The sequence below is a fragment of the Haplochromis burtoni genome, unplaced genomic scaffold (genome assembly GCF_018398535.1).
Source record: "Haplochromis burtoni strain Fernald_Lab_line unplaced genomic scaffold, NCSU_Asbu1 Contig_7, whole genome shotgun sequence".
NCBI lineage: Eukaryota > Metazoa > Chordata > Actinopteri > Cichliformes > Cichlidae > Haplochromis > Haplochromis burtoni.
Genome location: NW_024582368.1, coordinates 1,574,595 through 1,597,539, shown reverse-complemented (window position 1 = coordinate 1,597,539; position 22,945 = coordinate 1,574,595). Strand labels below are relative to the sequence as shown.

The 22,945-nt window shown below is 41.8% G+C and overlaps 1 protein-coding gene across 7 annotated transcripts in view; it reads right to left on the bottom strand.

Moving 5' to 3' along the window:
- Positions 1-21,939, bottom strand: part of pax2a (paired box 2a) — a 29,388-nt gene extending 7,449 nt beyond the window's left edge. For 2 of the 7 annotated variants that reach the window (XM_042224944.1, XM_042224939.1), the window contains exons 1-9: positions 21,315-21,939; positions 19,698-19,863; positions 19,003-19,023; positions 18,349-18,546; positions 14,797-14,882; positions 14,502-14,621; positions 13,494-13,538; positions 6,625-6,800; positions 4,583-4,703 (exon numbers count right to left, since the gene is read on the bottom strand). In XM_042224944.1, the coding sequence (XP_042080878.1) occupies positions 4,583-4,703; positions 6,625-6,800; positions 13,494-13,538; positions 14,502-14,621; positions 14,797-14,882; positions 18,349-18,546; positions 19,003-19,023; positions 19,698-19,863; positions 21,315-21,357 (976 nt within the window). In that variant the 5' untranslated portion in view covers positions 21,358-21,939. The remainder of the gene's footprint in view (positions 1-4,582; positions 4,704-6,624; positions 6,801-13,493; positions 13,539-14,501; positions 14,622-14,796; positions 14,883-18,348; positions 18,547-19,002; positions 19,024-19,697; positions 19,864-21,314) is intronic. The other 5 variants (XM_042224946.1, XM_042224940.1, XM_042224942.1 and 2 more) reach the window with 4 other exon arrangements.
- Between the last annotated feature and the right edge of the window lie 1,006 nt (positions 21,940-22,945).

The window sequence follows — 22,945 nt, the reverse complement described above, 5'->3', positions numbered from 1 at the left end:
GATTTTTAAAAAAGAAAATAATTTGATTCTCTTTGTCTTTATTGTGTGTTGCGGTTTAAAAAAATGAACCAACTGTGCAGCAGTGGATTCAGAGGGCTTTTTTATGTGCACCTTGCTCATGCGCGCTATTATTAGAAACACCCCGTTGCCAGGTTATTTTCTTCACTGGTAACAGTTTATAATTGGGGTACAAAGTACGTTACGTTAAAGAAACACTAATGACGAGTTAATACATCTGGATGTACCGTAAATTCCTGCAACTCACCGACTACGGCTTCAGTTAATTTTTAATAGATCACCAATCAAGGGGTGGTTACTCAAAATTATCCACCAAACTGTATCGATTTCAGGTACATTTGGCTTTATTTACCTTCATTTAGGACTTAAGTGCCACAAGGCATCAAAAACCGAGACTAAACCCTGTCCTGTCTGCCAGCCTTTGGAATCTGAATGTGATGTTGTGCCAAACAATATTTCTGAAAAGTCTAACTGTGAATTCATGATATATCCTGTATTAATTCAAGCGTGAAATCATCAAGGGAGTAACATTAGTTAAGTATGGTTTGCGCTCTTACTCTATGCATGCTGGGACTTTAATTTTGCGAATGAGGATGTCTAACATGAAGTCAAGGTCAAGCCTGTTTACACTGAATCTGAGACTTCCTCCACACTACTGTAGGCTTCCGTGTTCTCAGCGCCCGAGCAACCGTTGTCAAACAGACAGGGGTTACAACGCAACAACAACCGATACAAATGCTGCGTTCAAGACCACTGAACTCTGAAACTAATCAGACATGGTGTTGCTTATTGTCCTGGAGACAAGGCAGCGCCTGGGTAAAGGGAGCCTGTCAAATCGAAGGCCCTGATGATGGAGATGGAAGATAAACTCAGGGTCCTTGGGGACTTTTCTCCTCAGCAAACACATCTTTGAATGAGCGGAGATGGTATAGAGTTCTCCAATAGCTGTCTCTGCTCCACCACTGATACTACATCGAGACCCCATCAACCATAGAAATGGACTGTTAAGAACCTACAGCAATCCTCCGAGTGATGCTTCCAGATATAGCTACAAAAGGCTTCTCTCAAGTGAGCATTTCATTTTTAAACGTGCACCGAGGAACTTTGCTGCACAAACCATTTACTGGGAGAACTCTTGTTTAGAAAGGCTGACATTCAATCTACAGAGAACTTTTTCATGCACGCAAAACTTCCTTTCTGTGCTGACAGACAATAAAATTCAAATTTTACCCAGACAGGGACACATTCATGTTTGTATCGCAGCATTTCAGCCTCTGGATTTGCTTTCTTCCATTCAAGCTTTGGTAATTTACAACTACTTACACTAAAAACCCCCCCCCAAAAAACCAAAACAGAAGAACATTTGTAAAAGGTGGAAACTGTGGAAAAACAAATGCAGGCAAAAATAGGTTCAATTCCCCATTTAGAGGTTTAAAGTGATTCATTATCAAATGTGTGCTCAAAGGTTAGCGTGCTAGCGACGGGGTGATATAAACATTAATTTCCAGTCTTGGGGCTGCAGGCGTTAACTGAGCTGAGAAGAGCCATTTGTCACCAGGCCACACAGCAGGCATTGCAAGTTAGGTGGCTGCTTGTTGTTTGCCACCCAGCAGAGAAAAGCTCGTACTGCCAACTCATAAAAACAGCTTCAGATTCTGATTTGTATTTCAGCAGAAATTAACCTGAAAGAAGGCACTCGGCACTTTATATGTTTTTGTGCATAAAGTGAGAAATATATAGATAAATAAGTAAAAAAGAAATTGAAAAAGCAACAGCGTTTCACACCTGCTAGATTTGTTGTAGCCAGAGTGGAGCCACTTTACACCTGCCAATCCCACAGGCTCTGTTGGCCCAGCCTGCACAGAGACCGCTGCACGTGTCTGAATGTAAGTTTCTGACTTTCTTTGAGCATCAATAGAAAACTGCAGGTACACAAATGATGGATTGGAGCCAAACACTAGAGCTGAATCATGATAAGGATAAGGTGATAAGGAAATACAGTACATGTTCAAAAATAGTGAATATGCAGTGTAGCCACAGCTGTATAAAACTAAGCACCTAGCTATGCAGAGTTGACTGGGTCCTAAATAGCTCGCTCAATTTGAGCATGGTACTGTAATGGGATCCGATTATTAGCTGTAAGTGGTATTATTGCAAATTGGAAGCATTGAGAAACACAGAAACTTAGCTACAAACTGCTAGAATAGACCACGTGAACTTACAGGTCGGGGTCCATGAGTTATGAGCTGACTAGTGTGTGAAAGTTTGCCAAAGATCTGCTGACTCAGTGACTGCAGATCTCCGAGCCTCCTGTGGCATTAACATCAGTACAAAAACTGTGCTCCAGGAGTTTCATGGCCAAGCAGCTCCTACAGATGCAACGTCTAGGTGGCTCAGTACTTTTTTCTATATAGTGTGTATAAAATCATTCATTTAAATGTGATATCTTTTGTAATTTTAGCAGTAGCTACATTCAATGCATTTTTAAAGCAATCCAAAAGACTTTTAAGAATAATTTCTTATGATTTTTTATCTACATATATAAAATGATATATAGATATATGTAAAATAATTTTTTTTTTAAGTAATATTTGTTGCATCTTAGTAAGTGGTGCAAAAAAGTGCGATCAATCTCTCCCTATTTTTGTTGCCTCCAAGGTAACCTTCTCTTTCACACATTCGGGACACAAAAGATGGCCGACCGTGCTTTCGTTATAGCGCTCCTGTAATGCAAAGCTGAGCACTTCATTAATCATTCATCTTTAATAGATTATGCAAATTTCAGGACATAAAAATCAACAAGATCAATAACTGTATGAATTTTAATTGGGAGCAGAAAACATTTAAAGAATGAATATAATCTCATAGCTCCATCCAGTATGAGAGCATAATTTATTGATAATTGGATCCCAGCCTAAGTGAGGAAGGTAATTTAGCATTTTTTCAGCCTTGGCATACATTCCTATTTACAGGGTTTGCTAATGGAAGGAAAAATAATATTATGCACTAACAACCTACACACAATCAAATGCCTCATGCATTACTTTGCATAGTTGTGAAAATTGGGTAATAAAAGTTTACAGGATATTACTTCTGAGTTTAATTTGGTGCTCAATATATTCAAAACACATCTTTAAAATGGCTGTACCAAAACATGTTGTCATATATCACTTTCAGAAAAGTTTTGCTAGTTCATTCCCTCTTTACTCTGGGCAAAACCCTTGCATGTATCGCTTTAGGAGGCCCCCCAGGCCCCCAGGTGGCTTGGAGGCCACCTGCTATGAGTGTGCTCACCAGAGCAAAACCACTTTCATAGGAGGAGCCCGCCATAAAAGGGAAAAACACACCTTTCTTCTCCTGAGGCCCGACTTTCTGGGGCAAAGCTACCTCCCACATGTTCAGGAATAAAAAGGGGTTCTTTCTTTTCCCATAGCTCTGTGCCTGAGTGTGTGGCTGAACTATTGGGATCATATGAAAAGGCCGCTGTAGTTTTCAAACTTCCTCTTCTTTACTTAGACTCTCTCTCTCTCTCTCTCTCTCTCTCTCTCACACACACACACACGCACACATGCACAGACACACAAAGTACACTCCTTGACTCTGATTCCCACTGCATAATTATGAGCCTTTTATTAAAAGGCTCATAATTATTCTCGAGCCAGTGTGGCCATCAGTAAACCTAACCTCCCTTGGGAAACACCCTCAACAGCAACAACGACACAATATTTCAATTAACCAGATGTCCATCAACCTGGACAGCAAAGCAACCACAGACTCGGTCCAACACAGGGGATGTTTGATACAGACAATGCAAGATAGTTAACACATTGCACCTGCAATTACCTGTTGACTCTCAGTGCAAACGATTTGGCAAAAAAAATGCCCCTTTCTCTCTCTATATTTCTCTCTCTCTTTCTCTCTCTCCACAGCATAAGGCAGCCAGCCAGTCACAGTGCTATTCCAGCCGCTGTCAATCAACAGGCTATGATAGTGTTTGATGACAACGTCATGTCGTGGCGAGAACAGCAGCTGTCTCTTATGAGAAGTGCTCCCAGTCAATCTGTTAGCGGGCCAATCCAGGCTAACACAATGGCCAGTTAGGAGCGTTGCGTGAAAGACCTGTGGGATTTAATGAACTCAGATGATATATTACCTCAGCCCGTCCCTTAGAAATACACAGAGCACCCCAAAAAGTGCCTTGAAAGAGCTTTATGTAAAAAAAAAAAAAAGATATTGGTGATAACTTTATATGGCTGGAAAAATGTGCACGCCATCAGGGAGTGGCAATCAAAATCTTAATGATTCAGTGATGATGTAGAAGTTTAGATAAGAGCGAGATGTCTTTTTAAAGTAGGAACCCTAAAAAAATGATCAGTAAACTGATGGTAAAATGACAGTTTGGTGGTATTTAAAAAAAACAATTAGAACTGGTTAACCTGGGAAACTTTTTCAAGAGTTTGGCATCATAAAGAACGCACAGTTCGACCATCTTGGTGCCGGTGTATTTTGTTGCTGCACTGTGTGTATTCTGTTAGGCGTCAGTGTAGCATGAGTCAGATTGTACCTGTCACAACAGAGTAGCTCTGGGAGACGCTAGAGGCGAGGTCAGAGCTGGCACTGGTGGAGAGGCTCGGCTTCACATCTTCCAGGCCAGTGTTCAGGGACGGGAGAGTGTACTCATTCGCCTGTAGACGAAAAAAAAAAAACCCATGTGTGAGCAGGTGGGAATCGAAGACAGCAATTCACACTGCTTTAATTAAATTTTACATTCCACCAGATCAGGTCATGATCTGGTTAAAATCGCTCTTGGATTTAGATCAGATTTCCTAGTTTAGGTGACGACATATAAAAAACAATGTCACGATGAACGCCCCTCTCGTGTTTGCTGCTTTACATTGCCTGTGAATTCTGCGAACATCACCCCTGCCCCTGCTCCTTGTGCTTTACCAAGACCTATGATGATGTATGCATGCATTAGAGCTTGTCTGAGGGCAAGGCAGAAAGGGAGAGAGGGATGAGAGAGGGATTGGGAGAGGAGTGAAAGGACGGGGTGTCAGCTGGCTCTTTGTGCTCCACTGCAGTCATCCCTGTGACCAGTCAAGGGAGGAGACATTCAGGGCTTTGTTACAGGAGAGACATGTGGTGTGTTTTTTTTAAAGGCGAGTACAACCTCAAAAACAGCCCTTTGTGCTTTGCCTCCAGGATGAACACATAAAACTGGGTTAATAAAATGTTAAAATTGTGAATTTTCACTTTATGAGTTTTTCTACTTTTACTTGTATTTTTTAAAACGTCACATTGGAGGCTTTCGTCGCATTCCTGTTCCACTCTTATAAAATACTCTGTGCCACTCTGGCCGTCTTTCTTTTTTATTTATTTATTTTATTTTAACAGATTCACATTCACAGTTTACTGCAGAAGAAAACTTCAACCACCATCCAGTGTCTTAAATATTTATTAACCTTAATCTCGTGTTAAGACTCTGCTAGCAGTTGTGATGAATCCTGTTTGTTAATGAGATGACACTTCCTGACACAACTTTTCTTTGAAAGGATAAGTGTGTGTGTGAGAGTGTCTGTGAGTGTTTATTTGAAAGAGTGTGTGTGTGTGTGTGTGCGTGCATCTGTTTCTCTCAATGGGTTGGGGTCCCACAGGGGCAAGCTGGTGACCCCAGTCTTGTCTGCCTCTATCCCAGATAAACTCTAATTGTGTGCTTACAACTGTTCCCTGGCACTAGGCTGGATGTTCCTCTCTATTCCACTGGGCCTCAGCAGCACAAGAGTCATTTTGTCATGCAGATGGGATGCGGGTAGGGCCGGGCAGGGCTGGGCGGAGGGCGAGTGGCAAGCGCAGAGGGGCCTGAATGACCTGACCACATGGCTGCCAGAAGTGTGGGAGGGATGAGGCCTATTCAGCCTGGCCTCTTCAAAATGGCTTTTTAATGCCCTGACGCAGACACCAGACAAGCCCCTAATAGCCTAATATCCCACCTTTTCACCAGTTTAAGAAAAGGAGGGGGTTCTGGAAACAGGGAGAAAAAAGAAAGAGTGGAAAGCCATCTGATTAATATTACATTAAATTAAAACTGATTTTTCTGGACCATTCTGACGCCGTTTTTCTCCCCCCTCTGCTACCCCCCTCTCGCCTTTTTAATACCTTCTCCTCCACTCTTTGTGATTGCAAGTCATTTCCAATTCGTTTTGGTATTGATCTTGCCGTAGAAATCACTTTGGTAATTAGCTGCATTAGGGGCTGTATAGCCAGCTGAGGGGCTGTCCCTCTGATTTATCGCCGCTGTAATTCCCCACGATCGCGGAGAGATGAAAATGAACTCAATTAGGGCACTGCTAAGGCTGCATGGGCACCCACATAGAGCTCCAATGGAAAAATTAATAGTCTCTTGTTGTTTAACAGTCTAATGAATGTAAATAAAGGTTATCCGCTGTTATACGCTGTGGGTTTGCAGGTTGCTTCAAGCAAGAATTTGCACTGAGCTTTTTGTCACCTGTGTCAGAGCGTTCGCGGGTTCACTACAGCTTGTTAGAAATCAGTGTAAATGCTGTAAATCTTATTGTGTAGGGAGAAATGTGTGTGTGTATGTCGAACCTGCTCGGGTTTAATGTGTTCTGAGGTGGGGAAGACATCAGGATAAGAAGGCCTTTCAAACACACGGTCGAGGGCCTCCAGCTGCTGCTGGGTGAAGGCATCCGCCCGCAGGTGCTTTCTTAAACTTTCCACACTGCCCTGAGAGTCGCTGCCGGGGCCCGAACCATCAGAGCCATCTAAAGAAAGGAAGAGATGAAAAAAAGGGAAGGGACGAGGGGGGCAACACTGGTATGAGGATGTGGATCCAGTCTTTTTACTTCATACTTTACTTCTAGCAGGCTAGCATTACGAGGAAAAAAACAAACAAAAAAATATTAGAGCTCAGCGGGTGTGATAGTGATGGCATGAGGCGCAATAGCAAATTCAGGGAAACCCACCATCATGTCTGGCTTTTATCTCCCCCTGTTTTTTCCTGTCTCTCTCTTACTCTCTCGCTCTTTCCTTCTCTCACACATACACTCACTCAAACAATCCTCTACCTCCCCCCTGCCACTCCTTGCAGCCACCATCAGCATGGTCATCATGTGATAGGTCCATGGTAATTGATGGATTACCGTCAGTGCAAATATATACTTGTAAGGCAGACCGTGTGCTTCAGGAAGAGAAAGTAGGGCTGGCGATTACATCCAGAGCCTCTCATTCTGCCGGCGGGAAATGGAGAGCCATTATTTAACTGTACTATTTCTTCCTGAACATATTACCCTTCCCTCTCTCTGTCTCTCTTCCTTCTCTTTCCATCCCCCACATATTACCTGTCCTGTGGAAAACAGAATGGAGTGGGGATGGGACTCAGGGCCGAATGAGGACGGGGTGTCTGGGGGCAATCATATGCATTTCCTCACTTGGTCACACTCTATATAAACAAATGAGCCTGTGCTTCCCTCGTTCTTCTGATCTCTGACCCTATCAACTCGGCCAGGGAGTCCACTGCCGCGGCTGCAGCTCTCCCTCTGCTCACTCATCATGTCCTGAGCACTGAATGAAAAAAAAAAAAAAGATCTAAAGCTAAAACCTCCAGCCAGCATTCCCCTCCACTCTCCTGGCTGCCTCCCACCACCCTCCCCTTCCTCCCTATACTGCGCCACCAACAGCGGATGAGGGCTTTAGCTCCCGTACAAATCTGTCATTCTAAATTTGCAGCAGATTATGTTCTCTCCTGGGCGAGCCAGCGGTGATATATGATATGCAAGGCCGCTATTGATTGCCTGATCCGCTAGCAGAGGAGGGAGGCGAAATGAACTTGGAATGAACATCATGCCTCAACTCATTGTGCGTATAATACTCTACTTAATCCCACATTTTTCTGTGCTATGGAATTCAATTGATCAATCATGTTCCACTGATGGTACCATTTCAGGGGCGTTATTGCCATTCTGCTCGGCTGCTTGACCTTTTCTCAATGGCTGAGGCCAGAGGATGAACCCGATTCGCACCAAGAAATAGATCCATGGAGAGAATGGAATAGAGGACTGCAATTGGGTATGAGTGTGTGTTATGTGTAGATGGGAGAGAGCGTATGTGTGTGTGTGTTTCACTGCTAAAATATATTGACTTTTGCTTTGTGTAACATTTATGAAGGAATCTGATTTTTCTCCTGCCACATGTGTTTTCTTACCATGAGTTAACAGAATATTTTAGCCCTGGCTTTTTCTATCTTTTCTTTTTTTTCAAACAGCTCCCTTGGGTGTTGCGTTGGAGGAACAGTAGTTTTGCTGTATGAAACCCAATTGCTGTGTGTGGTACAGAAGAAAATGGAGTCATTAATTACCTCACATCAGCTGGTCTGAGAAAAGAGGCTTGATCAATAGCAAGTGCTTGTCATTCACTATGTGGAGCCTGTTTATACTCAGCATCACCTTATACACTCAGGCCCTCTGAACGGGCAGCGAAAGGACATAAATTCCTCTCATAAGATACTTTTTTGTGTTCTCTGGAAACTTACTTAACACAAGACTGATAATTTGCAACTAAAATGCAGGATGTCAACACTTTCCTCCATGGATGCTTGCTATGAGTAACGATTATTCCTCTTTTCTGAACTGAGCAGTTTCTGTCATTTTTAAGGTCAGTGAGGGTGATATCTGCATGTACCTATTCTAATACTGAGGTGTCGAAACTCATCATTAAGGGTGAGGTCATCTTTATGGGGGAAAGAGTTAAAGCTTTTCTTATACAAGTAACCTTGTAAAATTTCTAATGATAGAGACTTTGTCAGTTTTGTAATTGTGAAAATATGCGAGTATCTTTCAAATTTATGTGTTAAAAAATTGACTGAATTGGTTTTTTAAAAGCAGCAAATCATTTATTTTCAGTATTCGGCATTAGAGATTCACGTCTGCTATATATCATAAGAGAGCTGCATTAAATCAGATTCATCCTTTTGACAGTCAGTGTGTCAAGTGGAGTGTGAAGCACGACTGTCAGACTGCACGCATGTGTGTGTGTGTGTGTGTGTGTGTTTGTCTCATTGACTGGTTTGTTTCTTTTTCTTAGTGTTTCTTCAACCCCTTTGGGTGTCTCAGCAGGTATTCTCTTATCACTCCCACAGCAGCGTCTGACTGCGTCTCTTTGTTTTAACACAAAAGTGTGAGGAGACAAACAGAGATAAAAACAAGAATCTGCTAAGGTGACATTCCCACATAAAATTTTTGTTTTGTTTTGATCAGCTTAAACAGGTGCTGTTCGACCTTGTTGTGTTGAAAAATGTGCTTTTTTTTATCATTATGTATTCAGAGATTTTAAACCTAAAAGTTATTGTAGGCTTTCATCAGACCACTCATATGTGCTACTCTTGTCCACACACACACACACACACACACACACACACACACACACACACACACACACACACACACACACACACACACACACACACTTTCCCAGTAACAGTAGCTATTGTGAAAAAGACCTCAGCTGTATCTGTCGTGTTTTGGGGGATGTTAAGGTCCTGTGATGGTGTGGTGGCACTAATGTCCCTCTTTCATCTCTCCTGTTTATATGATAAGATAACTCAGAGAAAAGTAGAGGTGGAGGCTTGTTTGAAAGGCAAATGAATTCCTACGCACTGGCTCGCTCTCTCCGTAAATCAATGACATGCAGTCCCTCAGATCAGAGGCTGCTTTACTTACTCGGCCTCTGTTGATAGGTGGAATGATGCTATTGCAAATTGTGGATCATTTATTGATGGGGGGTTTTTTTGAGAAAAAAAATGCTGTTGAGCTTGGGAAGAGAGAGAGAGAGAGAGAGAGAGAGAGAGAGAGAGAGAGAGAGAGAGAGAGAGAGAGAGAGAGAGAGAGAGCGCAAACAAACTGGTATACCCAGAGGGTGAACACTCCTTCCCTGTAAGCTAGCTATATTTATGAAAGCTCTGAAGCGGAAAGGAGAGAGGTGGGTGGGGTGGGGGAGAAAGAGGGAGAGAAGCAGCAACACTGCCATGGCTGTTAAGATCCTGTTATGTTGTGGCATGTTTAAGAGCTTTATTAATTCGATTTAGCACCCCAACCAGTGTACTGACTGTCAGCAGGCACAGTGATGCTTGTTTGATATTTGCTCTCACTGCTTCCACCGCGGCTGCATTGACAGGATTTCGCAGATCTCCACTTTATTTTATTTGTTTTATTTACTAGATTTGACAGAAAGTTTATAATAAATAAATAAAACCACTTAAATGTATATTCTGGAATATTAATAAGATCTGGTGGCAGTTATTTAGCCTTTGAATGCAGGGTTAGTGGTTCTTTGAGCAAGACACTGTATTGGTCAGATTTGAGGGGAAAATATTTGACTTGGACAAATCTGTCAAAAACTGCAAAAGAAATTCAAAGGAATATTCATACGTCTAAATATGTGAAATTCTTTTTCCTATTTGCCACAGAGTCTCTCTCACTGTTTTATGCCCATCTTGTATTTTTCTTTGTCCTCCTCTGCTTTCAGTCTGCCGTTTAACACAGCCGCCCTGTGTGGTGAGTATTTGTAGAAATGCAATTAACGTATCCCTACTTTTCTCGTGCCGTTTCTCCCTCCTCAAGCTGAGTAATGCATCGCTCCATTAATTCTCTGCATTGCTGCCCATAATTGACTTTTCTCTGACATGATTCCTCTCCACTGAGTGAATTTCCTCTCTTTAATTTTTTTTTTGTGACGGCTCTCATTGTATGTTGTTTACAACTGTAAGCTGGAGCTCGCACAGCCACGTTACTAAACCACAAGACTCAGGAAGAAGAAGAACAAGGAGACGACGAGAGGAGGAAAGAAATCTTGAAGAGAAAGACAGCAATAGATCACAGAAGGAGGAGGGGGAGGAATGCAGTGTGGACCCTTTTGTGCCTCTTCTACTGTCAGGGCCCTAACAGCCTCTTGTCTCTATGTTACGCTCTGTGGCCCCTCTCAAACCTGGGCTTTTCTCTCTCGCACACACACCCCATCAGGGCCATCATGGTGCTCATGATTCCATTTTTCTGTCTTGCTCTGGATGCATTTATTTTCTAAAGTGATCCTCTATTGACTCATTGTCATGGAGTGACTTGACTAGTCAACCAGTGTAGGCCCAGGTTTAAATCCATACAGTAACTGATATAAACTCCACAAATGGGTCACGTGTGTTAAAAGATACATTGTGGACAATCTCCAAAAGGGCCAAATATCAAATGTGAACAAATCAAAACAGTGACTGTATTCATTTTTTTTCGCTCAAGCTATTGAGCAAGGTTGATATGATTCCGGCTGCTGCCGATGATCATGGTTTTATGTCATGAATGAGCAACCTGCTAGGCCGTATTTTTTTCCCTCCCCACTCACACACTCATCAGCTCCTTCTACACTTATCCCACACCCACGCTACAATCACAAGTTATGACCTTTGCTTTCTCTATCTAATTTATCACCGTGGCTCCCTACTGCCTGTCCTCCCCAGAGCTCCACCGGGCTCTGCACAGGACTTGGAGAGCCAGCGATGAGAAAAACATATAGTTAGGTCACATCAACCTGACTGCAAACAAGCAACAAGGTCAGCAGTAACCTGTCAGTATATACTAAGACTAAGAAAACACTAAGCTGCAGCTCTAATAAAAACATGTTTCGATGTACAAAGAGAACAAGTTATAGCATGCAAGTATGTGACATATTAATTAGCTCAAAATAGTCTGCGAGAAATTACCGCAGGCCTCAAACCTTGCAAACGACTGCATGGACTTATAGCGCTGTAATACACATTTTACAATCACACAGAAGTTGTCACCCAATCCTCTCTGTCTTTTCTTGGCTTCCAACTCCACCATAGGTTTAAATGACTTGGTGAGAGCAGGCTGTACAACAAGCTAATTTCCCCACTTCACTATTAATGCATTTGGCAGGAACAACATTCCATTTCCTGTAATGAGATACACAAATAAATCTGGCTATGGATAGATTCGGGGTGGGGTGGTGGTAGTAGTGGTGGTGGGAGGAGGGAGTGGGGGGAGCGGTGGGGCAAAGGAGAGGGGCGCATTGAGACGCATTCTCCCAGCACTGGCATAATTGGTATCGCTGCTTGCAGACATGCAAACCAATCTCTCCACAGATAGGACTGAGACTCTCTCTTTTCCCCCCTTAAGGCTATTTCTTTTGTCTTTTCGATAGCATGCACATCCAAGATAGAGGGAGGGAGGAAGGGAGGGAGGGAGAGATGTTAATTTGTGAATTAATAGCTTTTCTCTGCAGAATTGCAAATTCTTTTTAAATGTCACTATGTTCACTATGTGAAGAGCATCGGAAGCCACGAAGTTACGCACAAACACATAAAAGACACATTTCCGTGCATAGGTGTGTTCGCAGGCATGCACAGATCCTAAAATTAATCCTTGCTCAATTCTCATTGAGGCTGCCTGGACCTCCTCGTTCCCTCCTTCCCTCATAAACCCACTTTTTTCCGACAAATTCCCCTGCTCCTCTTGTCGCTCCTCCTCCCATCTTCACTCAAAGCCGTCCAGTGTAACATGCTACTTTTAATTTGCAATAACACATGACAAGGACAGATTAATAGCTCTTATGGCACCTATGTCCCTGAAGCTCGTCTTACGGGGACCTGGTGTACATAACGCGTGTCACACTACATTATCTCTACAGCCCTGCAGTAATGGGGACCTTTTTCTTCCTAAAAGGCCAACCACTGACTTCAACCACAGCAGGATCACCAGCAACCACCATCAGCACAAAAAGTGTGAAATGGTTTTTCATTTAGCACGGTCAGATTATCACAACGTAGGCACAAGCATTAAAGGAATTACTAGTATACAGACGTGCAAAGTCCAGTCAGTTATTTGTAGATTTAAAAATCAAACACTTTCCTGCACTGATCTCCTTTTGTTTCTAATCTTGCTTAACTTTTCCCCCCAAATTAATTATATTTTTACAACAGACAAAGAAGCATGTTAACATTTTAGCTTTAACAAAATGGATATTTTCTGCTGTATAGGTGTGCCTATTTATTTTTGGTAATAAAAAAAGACGCTATAATTCTAAAATATGAGGGGTTAATAATTAAATGGAATTACTTAATTAAATATCCAAATACAAAAAAAAAACCTGCACTGGAACTTTTATATCACAAGTCAGTTTGAATAGAAATGACAAAAATAGAGTCGTTAGCAAATATGCATTTGTTTTTTTGCAATAAACTGCATTGTGTTTATGACAATCTATGGAAAACGTGATTTTCTAGTCTATTTAGCTTTATTTGTTTTCATTACTAGGGAGATAATCTGTGTGAAAAAGTCTTCCCCGCCACACCACACCTCATAAGCTCATTACCCTGGAAGAGCAAATAGAGTGCGTGAGAGTATTGTGATCTGTTTGACCAAAGCAAAAGAGAAGGTTGTCTAACTTAAACTTACAATGTCCTATTTTCCTCCCATCCAAGTGGTTGCCACTCCAGAGAACTAAAGAGACAGAAACATAAAAGAAGGAAGTGGCCTGTTTTGATAAGTGCTCTTTGAGATCATTTTCAACATCCCATCAGCCACCTCAAAGCACAGAATCACACTTGTACACATACACACAAGCACAAACACACACTCACACACACTCACAAACACACACAGCCCCTTCCCTGCCTCCACCGGTCTGTTCCTACACCTGTTCAAGCCTCCACCAGGGACATGTTAATTCATAGGCATTAAAAAAGCCAATTGTTTGCACAACCGATAATCTATTAGCCCTCAGGCAGTGTGTGTGTGTGTCCACTCTCTAGCTTTACCTCGGAATGAGAAATTCTGGCTTGGACTGGATAGGCTTTCACTTAATCTTTGGGTGTATATAGATCTATTCGCTGCCTGCCCCCTGCTAGTAAAAAATATTTTGGGATGTTTTAATATACTTAAAATTATTTGAATCATCGTGGAAAAATATAATTAAAATCATAATCAAATCAATCAATCCTTATCTTTTAAAAAAAATATAGTCCATAATGATAAATCATGACTTATCTGACAGGATCAAAGCAGGAAATTTCAAAAGAGCTACTTTTTCTGCTGTTTGTTACTTTACTGGAATAAAAGCACGGAGTAGCAGCGTTGATGCCTTTTCCGAAGGGCTTTAGAGTTGTATGACAGCTGTATGGGATATCTACAATACATCTGAGCGTGGTATAAAATTGAGATACAGCTCTGTAGGCGTATGGTAGAACGTAGGGCATCGAAAAGCTGATTGAATCACAGCACTCTCGCAACTCTCATCCCGCCTTATATACAGCATAACAAGTCACTGGAGACAGCACACAAAAACACACTTGGCTGCAGCGCTGTCATAAATGCCATCTTCTTCACACACAGGAAAAAAGTAGGAGATGAGTGATGAAAAGAATTAAAAGGATGGCAAACAAAGGGATCTTATGTCTCCCTTACCATCGTCTCGTTTCCTCTTCTCACCATTGGAGCGGGGGATACCCAGAATGCCGTTGATGGAGTAGGATCCTACGGGATTGTTGGAGGCACTGGTCACAGGAGGGGAGGCTGTGCTGGGCACTGACGGAGAAAGCAGAGTTAGAGTGCGCATGCAGTACTGTGTGTGTTTGTGTGTCTCTTCAGGTTAACGTGGGTTAATATGTGTTCATGTGTAGGTATTTTTTTCCGTTTCTTATTCTTTCTGCAGCCCCGATTTGCTCGTTTGATTGGCCTGTGTAGCCGTATTGATGCTCACCTATGGTATGGCCGGGCGTGGAGAGTGGTGTAACAGATCCATCAGGGGATGGGTGGAATTGCTGCTGGACTTTGGTGCGGATAATCCTGGTAAGGGGAACAACACACACGGATCAATCAATAGTGCTTTCAGAGAATTGAGATTTTACACCGTACCGGTCCGCCACAGGACACTTAAACATGACACATCACGTCCACTTACATCTGTGCATGTACAAGTGCTCCATCGTTTGGGGCACTTGTATCCTCATATTCAGGCCCCTGTCACCAATAGCCAATCTCGGGGCTTTAGGAGCAATCTCTCGTCTCCTGTGCAAGACTGAATGGGGGCTGCCCCCTGAGACTCTGGATTCAATCTAGCTGGATTTTGAGGTTAGAAATATGATAAAGTCCCTATAGCAGTAAGATGTGATGTGGCGGGAAAGTCTTCATTGCACTTTGGTCTGAATGATCTTGCAAACAAAGCATGAAATCACATCAATTCACCTCAATGATCAGCTTCACTGGCTCTACCTGGCCAACTCTAATAATCTGCCTCTCCTGCTCCCCACTCCCTTTTTTCTCCTTGCTCTCCTCTCTCTCTCCATCTCTCAAAGCTGATCTTTCACTCCCACTCTCATCCTCTTTTCTCATTTCAACTCTCTTTACTGTCCAGTGTCCTATCAGCTTTACTGTACTTTGCAATAGCTGCCTTTCAAACCTCCATCTCTTACTTTTCTTTCTTTCTTTCTTTACTCGTAGCCGATTTATTTCTGTATTTCTCACTTTTTTTTGCCCTTTTTCACTCGACGAGTGTAGCACGCAGGAATCCCCCGGGCTGACCGAGGATCAGACCTTATTGATTGGAACTCCCAGATAGAAAAACTGACAACGAATGGCAGAGAGGAACAGCAAATGCAAATTGTGAACCATACATTATTTGTGAAAGGAAACCAATAGCATCTTATTTGCTGAAGCTGAGACTGCTGTCACCTCCGGTGCAGATTAATCTGTTGTACACTTAATAAGTAAATAAAAAAAAAAAAAACTAAAGCAGGCTGTAATTAAAACAAATGAAGGCAAATTTTATTTTACAGTAAATCTGATGATTGCTGTATTTCTTTTAGGAAGACGAGCACAATGGGATTTGCACAAGCTCAGCTCTTATGGGGCATGATCGCATTACATTAAACTGTGACTATGGTAATGTTCTGATTGACAGCTCAACTTGAGATCATTGAATAACAGGCAGTATTGTGTGCCCTCTCACTTTAGAGGTATGTGACAGAAACGGACTTCTACAGACTGCAAATGAGGCGAATGGCGCTCACATGTGGCATCCGGCAATAAGCTATCAGTTCTGAATCAGGCATCTATGGGGTTAACGTCCTCAGGGGCAAAAATGTACATCAGACTCTTTTCATTCCCCTCACTATCTCATGTGTCCTCCGTGCTCTCTCCTTCAGGCGGGGCAACAAAGGCAGGTAGTCTCCTCCAGAAAACACACATCAATATCATATTTGAATTTCTAACATCTCACCACAACAGTTATCTGACCTCATGACTCGAGGGAGTCTCATAAATTCAAGGACTTTGTTTCAAGTCTATGTTGTTGATATTGAATAAGCAATTTGGATGGATGAATTAACGACTTTGGTGTTTCACAGTTGTAAAAAAAAATGTAATCCCCAAAGAAGTATTAAAATGTGGATCAATATGATTGAAAGCCGCTCACGGGTATGCCTTTGTCCACTGGGCATGGTGCAGCGGATGGAAACTCCTCTCTCTGCGACAACAAAACAAAGTGCAACCCAGTCTCTGTGTAATCTTTAATAATTAATGCAGGAAAAATGTGTTTAAAGCCAGGACATCCTCTTTAGTCAACAGAGCAGAGGTCAGATCCTTAACCACAAAGACCACCAGGGGTCCGCTCTCCCTTTCAGTCCTCTTGACTGGCTCTAATACTTCTATTCGTTCTTTTCTTCCTCCTCCACACCATTCCCATTCCTCCCTTTAACATCAACAAGCAAGAAATTAAGCTAATATTTTAAAAAGCCAGTACTTTCACAATTATACAGAGCAAAGAGAAGATTTTGCTAAAAGTGCCAGTTAACTTCTTTTCAATGCCAAGAAAGACTTTAGGGAATAAAAGTGGAGTAAGGCTCACTGATTGCTATGTTTTGATTTGTGATGCCATGTTTAAGGAATGAAAAAAAAATGCAGATTTGTGCAGTGCAACAAAGTCTAAGAGTTAATTATTAATGCGGTTTCAAAGGACATGTTCCTCCCTGTCCTGCTGTTCCACAAAGTTCAAACTGAGCAGATTATCAAAAATTGTTTTTTTATTTTTGTAAAAAAAAAAAAAAAAAACTAGACATAAAATGGATTACAAACTGCTGTGGTTTTAGAAACAACAGGTGCAAACACACAATAGTGCTAAGAACCTATTGAAGATATAATTTCCAAAGCCATGTGATTTTCTGCTATTTCCCTCTCCCTATCTTTCTGTTGTTGTTGTTTTTTTTTTAAATTTAAATTTAGCAAAGATTCATCCATCTCCTGCATTTAGCTGCTTGTGTTATGAGACTCTCTTCAGCTCATTAAAATGTAATGCTGATGACCAGCTCTCTGGAACAGTGCCTCCTAACCAAAGTTCATCACTGGCAGGCACTGCGGGCTTTTTCACTTTGCACACATGCAGAGGGGTTTTTTTTCACCAGAGTCCTCTGTCTAAAGACACTTTGTCTGCTGCTGTCCTGCTTCATGTGGAAAGGTGAAGGTGTAGGGTGTCTACTGCTTTCGCTGTTTTCGTGGAACAGAAACTCCCTTATCCCACAAATACCCGCAGATCACCTCTGTTTCTGGACGAATGTTTTTTTTTCTTGCAGTTTCTACATTAGTTGATTTAATTCTGTAGTTAAATCAGCTCCTACAGCCACAACATAATAATACGAATAATACGAATAATACGAATACTACTACTACTACTACTACTACTACTAATAATAATAATAATAACAATAATAATAATAATAATAATAATAATAATTTTACAAACTGTCCTGTAAAAGCCTATGTGGTCTGTTGTCACTCTCTTCCTCCATTTGGCTGGCAATAAAGATGGTGCTGCCGCCTCTGTGGTCCGCGTATTGAACGACTTTGTTGGGTATTTCCTTCTGCCTCTGGATCTGGTTACGCTGTATTGATCGGTTTTTATCGAGACAGATGTGATTCTTCGCGGCTCCAGCCTCAGCGGCAGTGCTGGCTGTGTTGCGCAGGGCCGCACAGGGGATTGAATTGCACTTATGAGACCACCCCTAACAGGCTCGTTTTAGCCTTACATGTGGGGATAAAAAAGCTACACTTTTATTTTTTTAAAGTTTGGTAAAAGACAAAAAGTTCCTTTCTTGTTTTTTTTTTGTTTTTTTTATCTCTTCCCCCCTGTTTTTTTCCATCACTTGCACGCAGACGTTTAAAAAGAAATGAGTTCACAGCTTTGTTCCTGGAAGAGTTTGCGCGCTTTGGCGCAGTTTAGCGCGCCTTCTAAGAAATAAAATAAAGCCGTGCCACCTACCTGTTGATGGATGAAACGCTGGGAACCGTGTCATTGTCGCAGACGCCCTCAGCCAGTAGTCGGTCCCTTATTTCCCAAGCGAACATGGTTGGATTCTGCCGTTTATATTCTGCAATTTTGTCCACCACTTTTGGAGTTGCAACCTTTGGTTTGGAGCCACCAATAACCCCGGGTTTAATACTGCCGGTTTCATAGTACCTGCATGGGGACAGAGCGAGTGTTCCTGAATGGATCCCTCCTTTATTTAAATCAGTCGTGTGATCAGTGAGAAAGGTGGCTTTAACAAAATCGTTTGTGTGGAAACAATCTCCATCGATCTTCTGCAGTTACATATAGGCTAAAGAAAAAAAAATACCTACGAACATTATGGCGGCATTAATCTATTAATTGGCCTGCAAGTGTGCTGTTATATGGGCCTAATTAAGTGTCAGCTGGAAGGCGCACAAAGCGGATTTTCAACGAAAAAAAGCAGTATAATTAAAATTAAACAATATGAGCAGTGAGAAGGACAGAACAAAGGATAGTTTAGCTGTAAGAGCGCAGTCTGGACCTCATTTCCAGTCTGCATAAGCTTACAGTAGCATGCACTACATGCCACCATGACCTACTGGTAAATGTTGGTGACAAACATACAGTGTGTGTGAAATGAAATACCTCTGAAATGCCTTCTGATAGCTGAAAAAAATATATGTCAGAATATTATCTCACAGCATTTGTGCTCTGAAGTAAAATTACCTAATTGCTCATATTTATTTATTTTTTTTACACCGATGGACAAATATAGGAACGGAAAGTATATATTTGGCGTTTATTTCTCACAGTAACATCTGATGCTCAAAGGCAAGTTTGGGTAGATTGTGGTAGTTTTCTGGATTTTGCCGCTTTTATTCCAATTCGAGTTTCTTTCTTTCTTTCTTTCTTTCTTTCTTTCTTTCTTTCTTTCTTTCTTTCTTTCTTTCTTTCTTTCTTTCTTTCTTTCTTTCCTTTTTTTTTTTGTAGAGAAGTGATAGCACCATTTCTTCGTCACCGACAGCCAGCCTCATATTTCTCTGGGATATTTTTTCTCATTAATATTTAGCTGTAAACTCCCCTCTTAACATTTATTTCATGATTATGATGCTTTTCTCTTGTGGGGCTGCAGGTGATGGATTGAAAATCTGGGACACAGAACTGCTGCGTTCAAGAAAAAAGAGAGAGGGAGAGAAAGAAAGAAAGGGAGAGAAAAAAATGACCTGCCTATATAACCGATGACTGAGGCTGAAATAGAGCTGGGTGCGCATATAGCAGCTATAGAAGATTGATGTTTGACACACACAGGGCTCTGTTTGGTAGTGTATCCCCCCTTTTACCTGCCGAGGATTTTGCTGACACAGCCGTGACTGACCCGTAGCTGTCTGGAGATGTCGCAGGGCCGGACGCCCTGGTGGGCCAGCTCCACGATCCGCTGCCTCACCACGTCGGGAAGGGGTCTGCCGTTCACAAACACCCCGCCGAGCTGGTTCACACCGCCGTGCCCTGCGTGGGATACAACAGCAACACGAGGAGGGGACATAACATTACATACCTGCAGAACACACTGCTGTGTGTGCTCATCAGCCCTCTACTGTGTGTGTGTGTTGAATTTTCAGAGTAAATGAAATCAAAGTAGCACAAACACACACAATGTGACGCAAATCTGAATATTAGCGAACTCTGATGCTGTTCAATAATAATAATAATAATAATAATAATAATAATAATAATAATAATAATAATAATAATAATAATAATAAATGAATTAAAGCTGCCACAATTTTAAACTAATTTTAAAACATTCAATTTTTAGAGGATTTTTGCCCAGCAAATGTAACAGTGAAATATAAAAGAAAAAAATATCACAATTTAAAAATAAAATCTATCTGCTTTTTCTTTTTCATTTCCAGGATCTCATCTGTCCCTGCTCACTGGCTTGGTTAGGCAATATTTTCCAAAAGGATCTCCCCCCCTCCTGCAGCCTAACACATGTCGCAGATATTACGTTTCAACCTGTTTAATTTTCCTTGCACAATTATTGTAAATAATTAAAACAAGCTTTGATAACTCATATTACAAACGCGGATTGTGCGAAGGAGGTGGGGATAAATAATTCACACAGAGTCCGGGTCTTCTTTTACGCATATCATATGGAGGGAATACGCGAGGAAAAAACAAGCAGAAAAAAGCAGACGCTTTCTAAATTCTGTCGTCACTTTAATTCTTTACCATCCGAATCAAAGTGAGAGATTGTTAATAAAGTGAAACGTTAAGGCTACATCCATTTGCACACAGCGTGCTCCCTGCCTCCCTAAAAGTAGCCTGAATGTGGCAGGTGATTTCCCAGGTAATAAAAGCTTTGTATTTAAATTAACTCTTTTCTTTTTAAATCCTCCCCCCCTCTCCACTTGTGTCTTAAATACAGACCTAAATATTTCCCACAACCAACCTCAGGGTTAATAAAGTTTAAAGATAATAAACTAAAAACACACAAATAAAAGCGGATTTCACCCACGTGGGTTTAAAAATAAGTCAGAAATCTTCCGTTTTTTATTATTTCATTTTAATTCGTCAGCCATCTGTTATTATTTACTCTGCATTATATTATCATAAAATTAACGTCAAAAACTGCTAAAACTATATTTTTACAATTAGCCTTTTAAGTCAACCAGTGGGGGAAAAAATCAATTTGGAAAAAAAAAAGTAAAGGTAGCAAGATTTTAGATGTGAGAATCGTGTACATTTCATTGGACAATAGGGGGGGAAACAGCGAGGCCCAATAAAAAATATCAATCACCTTACATTTCGCTATCGTAACTGTTTCAGTTCTATTTAAATTAGGGCGCAATCATTGCAAGTGCACAGGATCGTTTTTTCTTTTCTTTTTGTGCGCTAAAAAGTAAAGTAGGATGACAGACATGTTTTTGGTTTCTAAACTAATTCAGCATACTCACGGTGCATCGCTGAGAAGGGGTCTGCTTTGCAGTGAATATCCATGGGATAGCAAAGGAAAGAAAGGTAATCGACTGAGGTCGCCGTTTCGCCTCGGTGATGCAGCTTAAATGACAAAAAGAAAAAAACAATCAAGGATTTAGATGTTGGTGTAACACAGTCCGTGTGGGAAGAGTCCGCGGTGAACAAGCAGTGAACAACTTCTTGGGCGCGATGCTAAGTTTTCCTCCTGGAATAAAAAAAAAAAAGTCTAAACTCAAAAGTCTGCAGAAGGGGCTGTCAGGTGCAGTGCATGACCCACGCGTGTGCAGAGCGCACCAGTCGCGGAAACATTGGCTCGAAGCGGGTCACTGTTTGTTTTTAAGGGACATCATGAGGAAAACAGAAGCGTAAAACCGAGTCTCCACTGCTCCGCTCAGGAATCTGCGACCGGAAAAAAAAATCCCTCTCCTCTGACGGCGTGGTGGACCGGCAGGCTCTGTGGTTTAATCAGATAGGGGCGGAGATGACAACAACATGGACACGGCGAAGTACAGAGCAGCGAGTCCCCCTCTCCTCCAGAATGGGCTGTGCCTGAACGAAGCTTTGGGCAGAAAATGAAACCCCTCTCCTTGTGTGTCTGTTTCTAAAAGCTGCAGTCCCACAGTTCACCCCCCCCTCCTACCTCCATCCCACAGATCCCCTTGCATAGAGATGGATGACTTGTCAGACAAAGGCAATAGATTCCAACACTTTGTGATTCGCCCACGTAAAAACCTGCAGCTCAAATGAGGAGGTCCCTGCATCCGACAGCCAGGAAGGGGAGGGAGACGAAATGGGAAATGATGAGACTTTGGGGTAAAGAATCAAGGAAATTAAAGGCAGGAGGTAGAAAAGAGGTAAAACACTGTCAGGCTACTTTAAAGCCATGCTGCTCGGACGCTTTCAGTGAGAGGACTACCAACACAAACACAGTGAAGATTTTTGTTATAGCAGAGCCTAAAAAACACGCAGACACCTCAAAGAATCATTATTACATAATTACAGATGGTACAATTTTCTTGTAAATTAAACAAAGATAAGACGAAACCCTCCGCGTTTTATTTAACCAACTTTGTAAGCTTGGGAGAATGGCTAAAAAGGAATTTTGTGAACTTTTGCACCAAAATCTATATGAAAGCATTTCCTTGCTTTAATTTTTTCTGCTCCTAAATACACATTGAAAATATGTTGGAGCTGGTTAAATACAAATAAAGTTTTCACATTCAGAAACTGCCAAACCTTATTTACCCATATATGTGTGTGTGCGTGTGTGTGGTCAGAGAAGTGGTGTGTGAGGTGTGCAGGGGAGCGTCAGTCAGCAGGCCACCATCATCATCACCATCATCATCATCTACTCCTGGGCCTGTGTGCAGCACCGCTCTGTAGATGGCGCTCATACAGTAGGTTACACAGCCCACCACGCTCATGGAGGCAGACAGGTATAGGAAGGAGGGCTGACGCTGCTGAGGCTGGTCGGGTCAAAGGTTGGTGTGGTAAGAGTACTGCCAATTACGTACTCGTAATCTTTTCTTTGGAGGAACTCAATCCGTCAGAAAAGGAGAAGAAAAAACATGAAATCAAAGTAGATTTAAAGCGTACTCACCTGCATGAG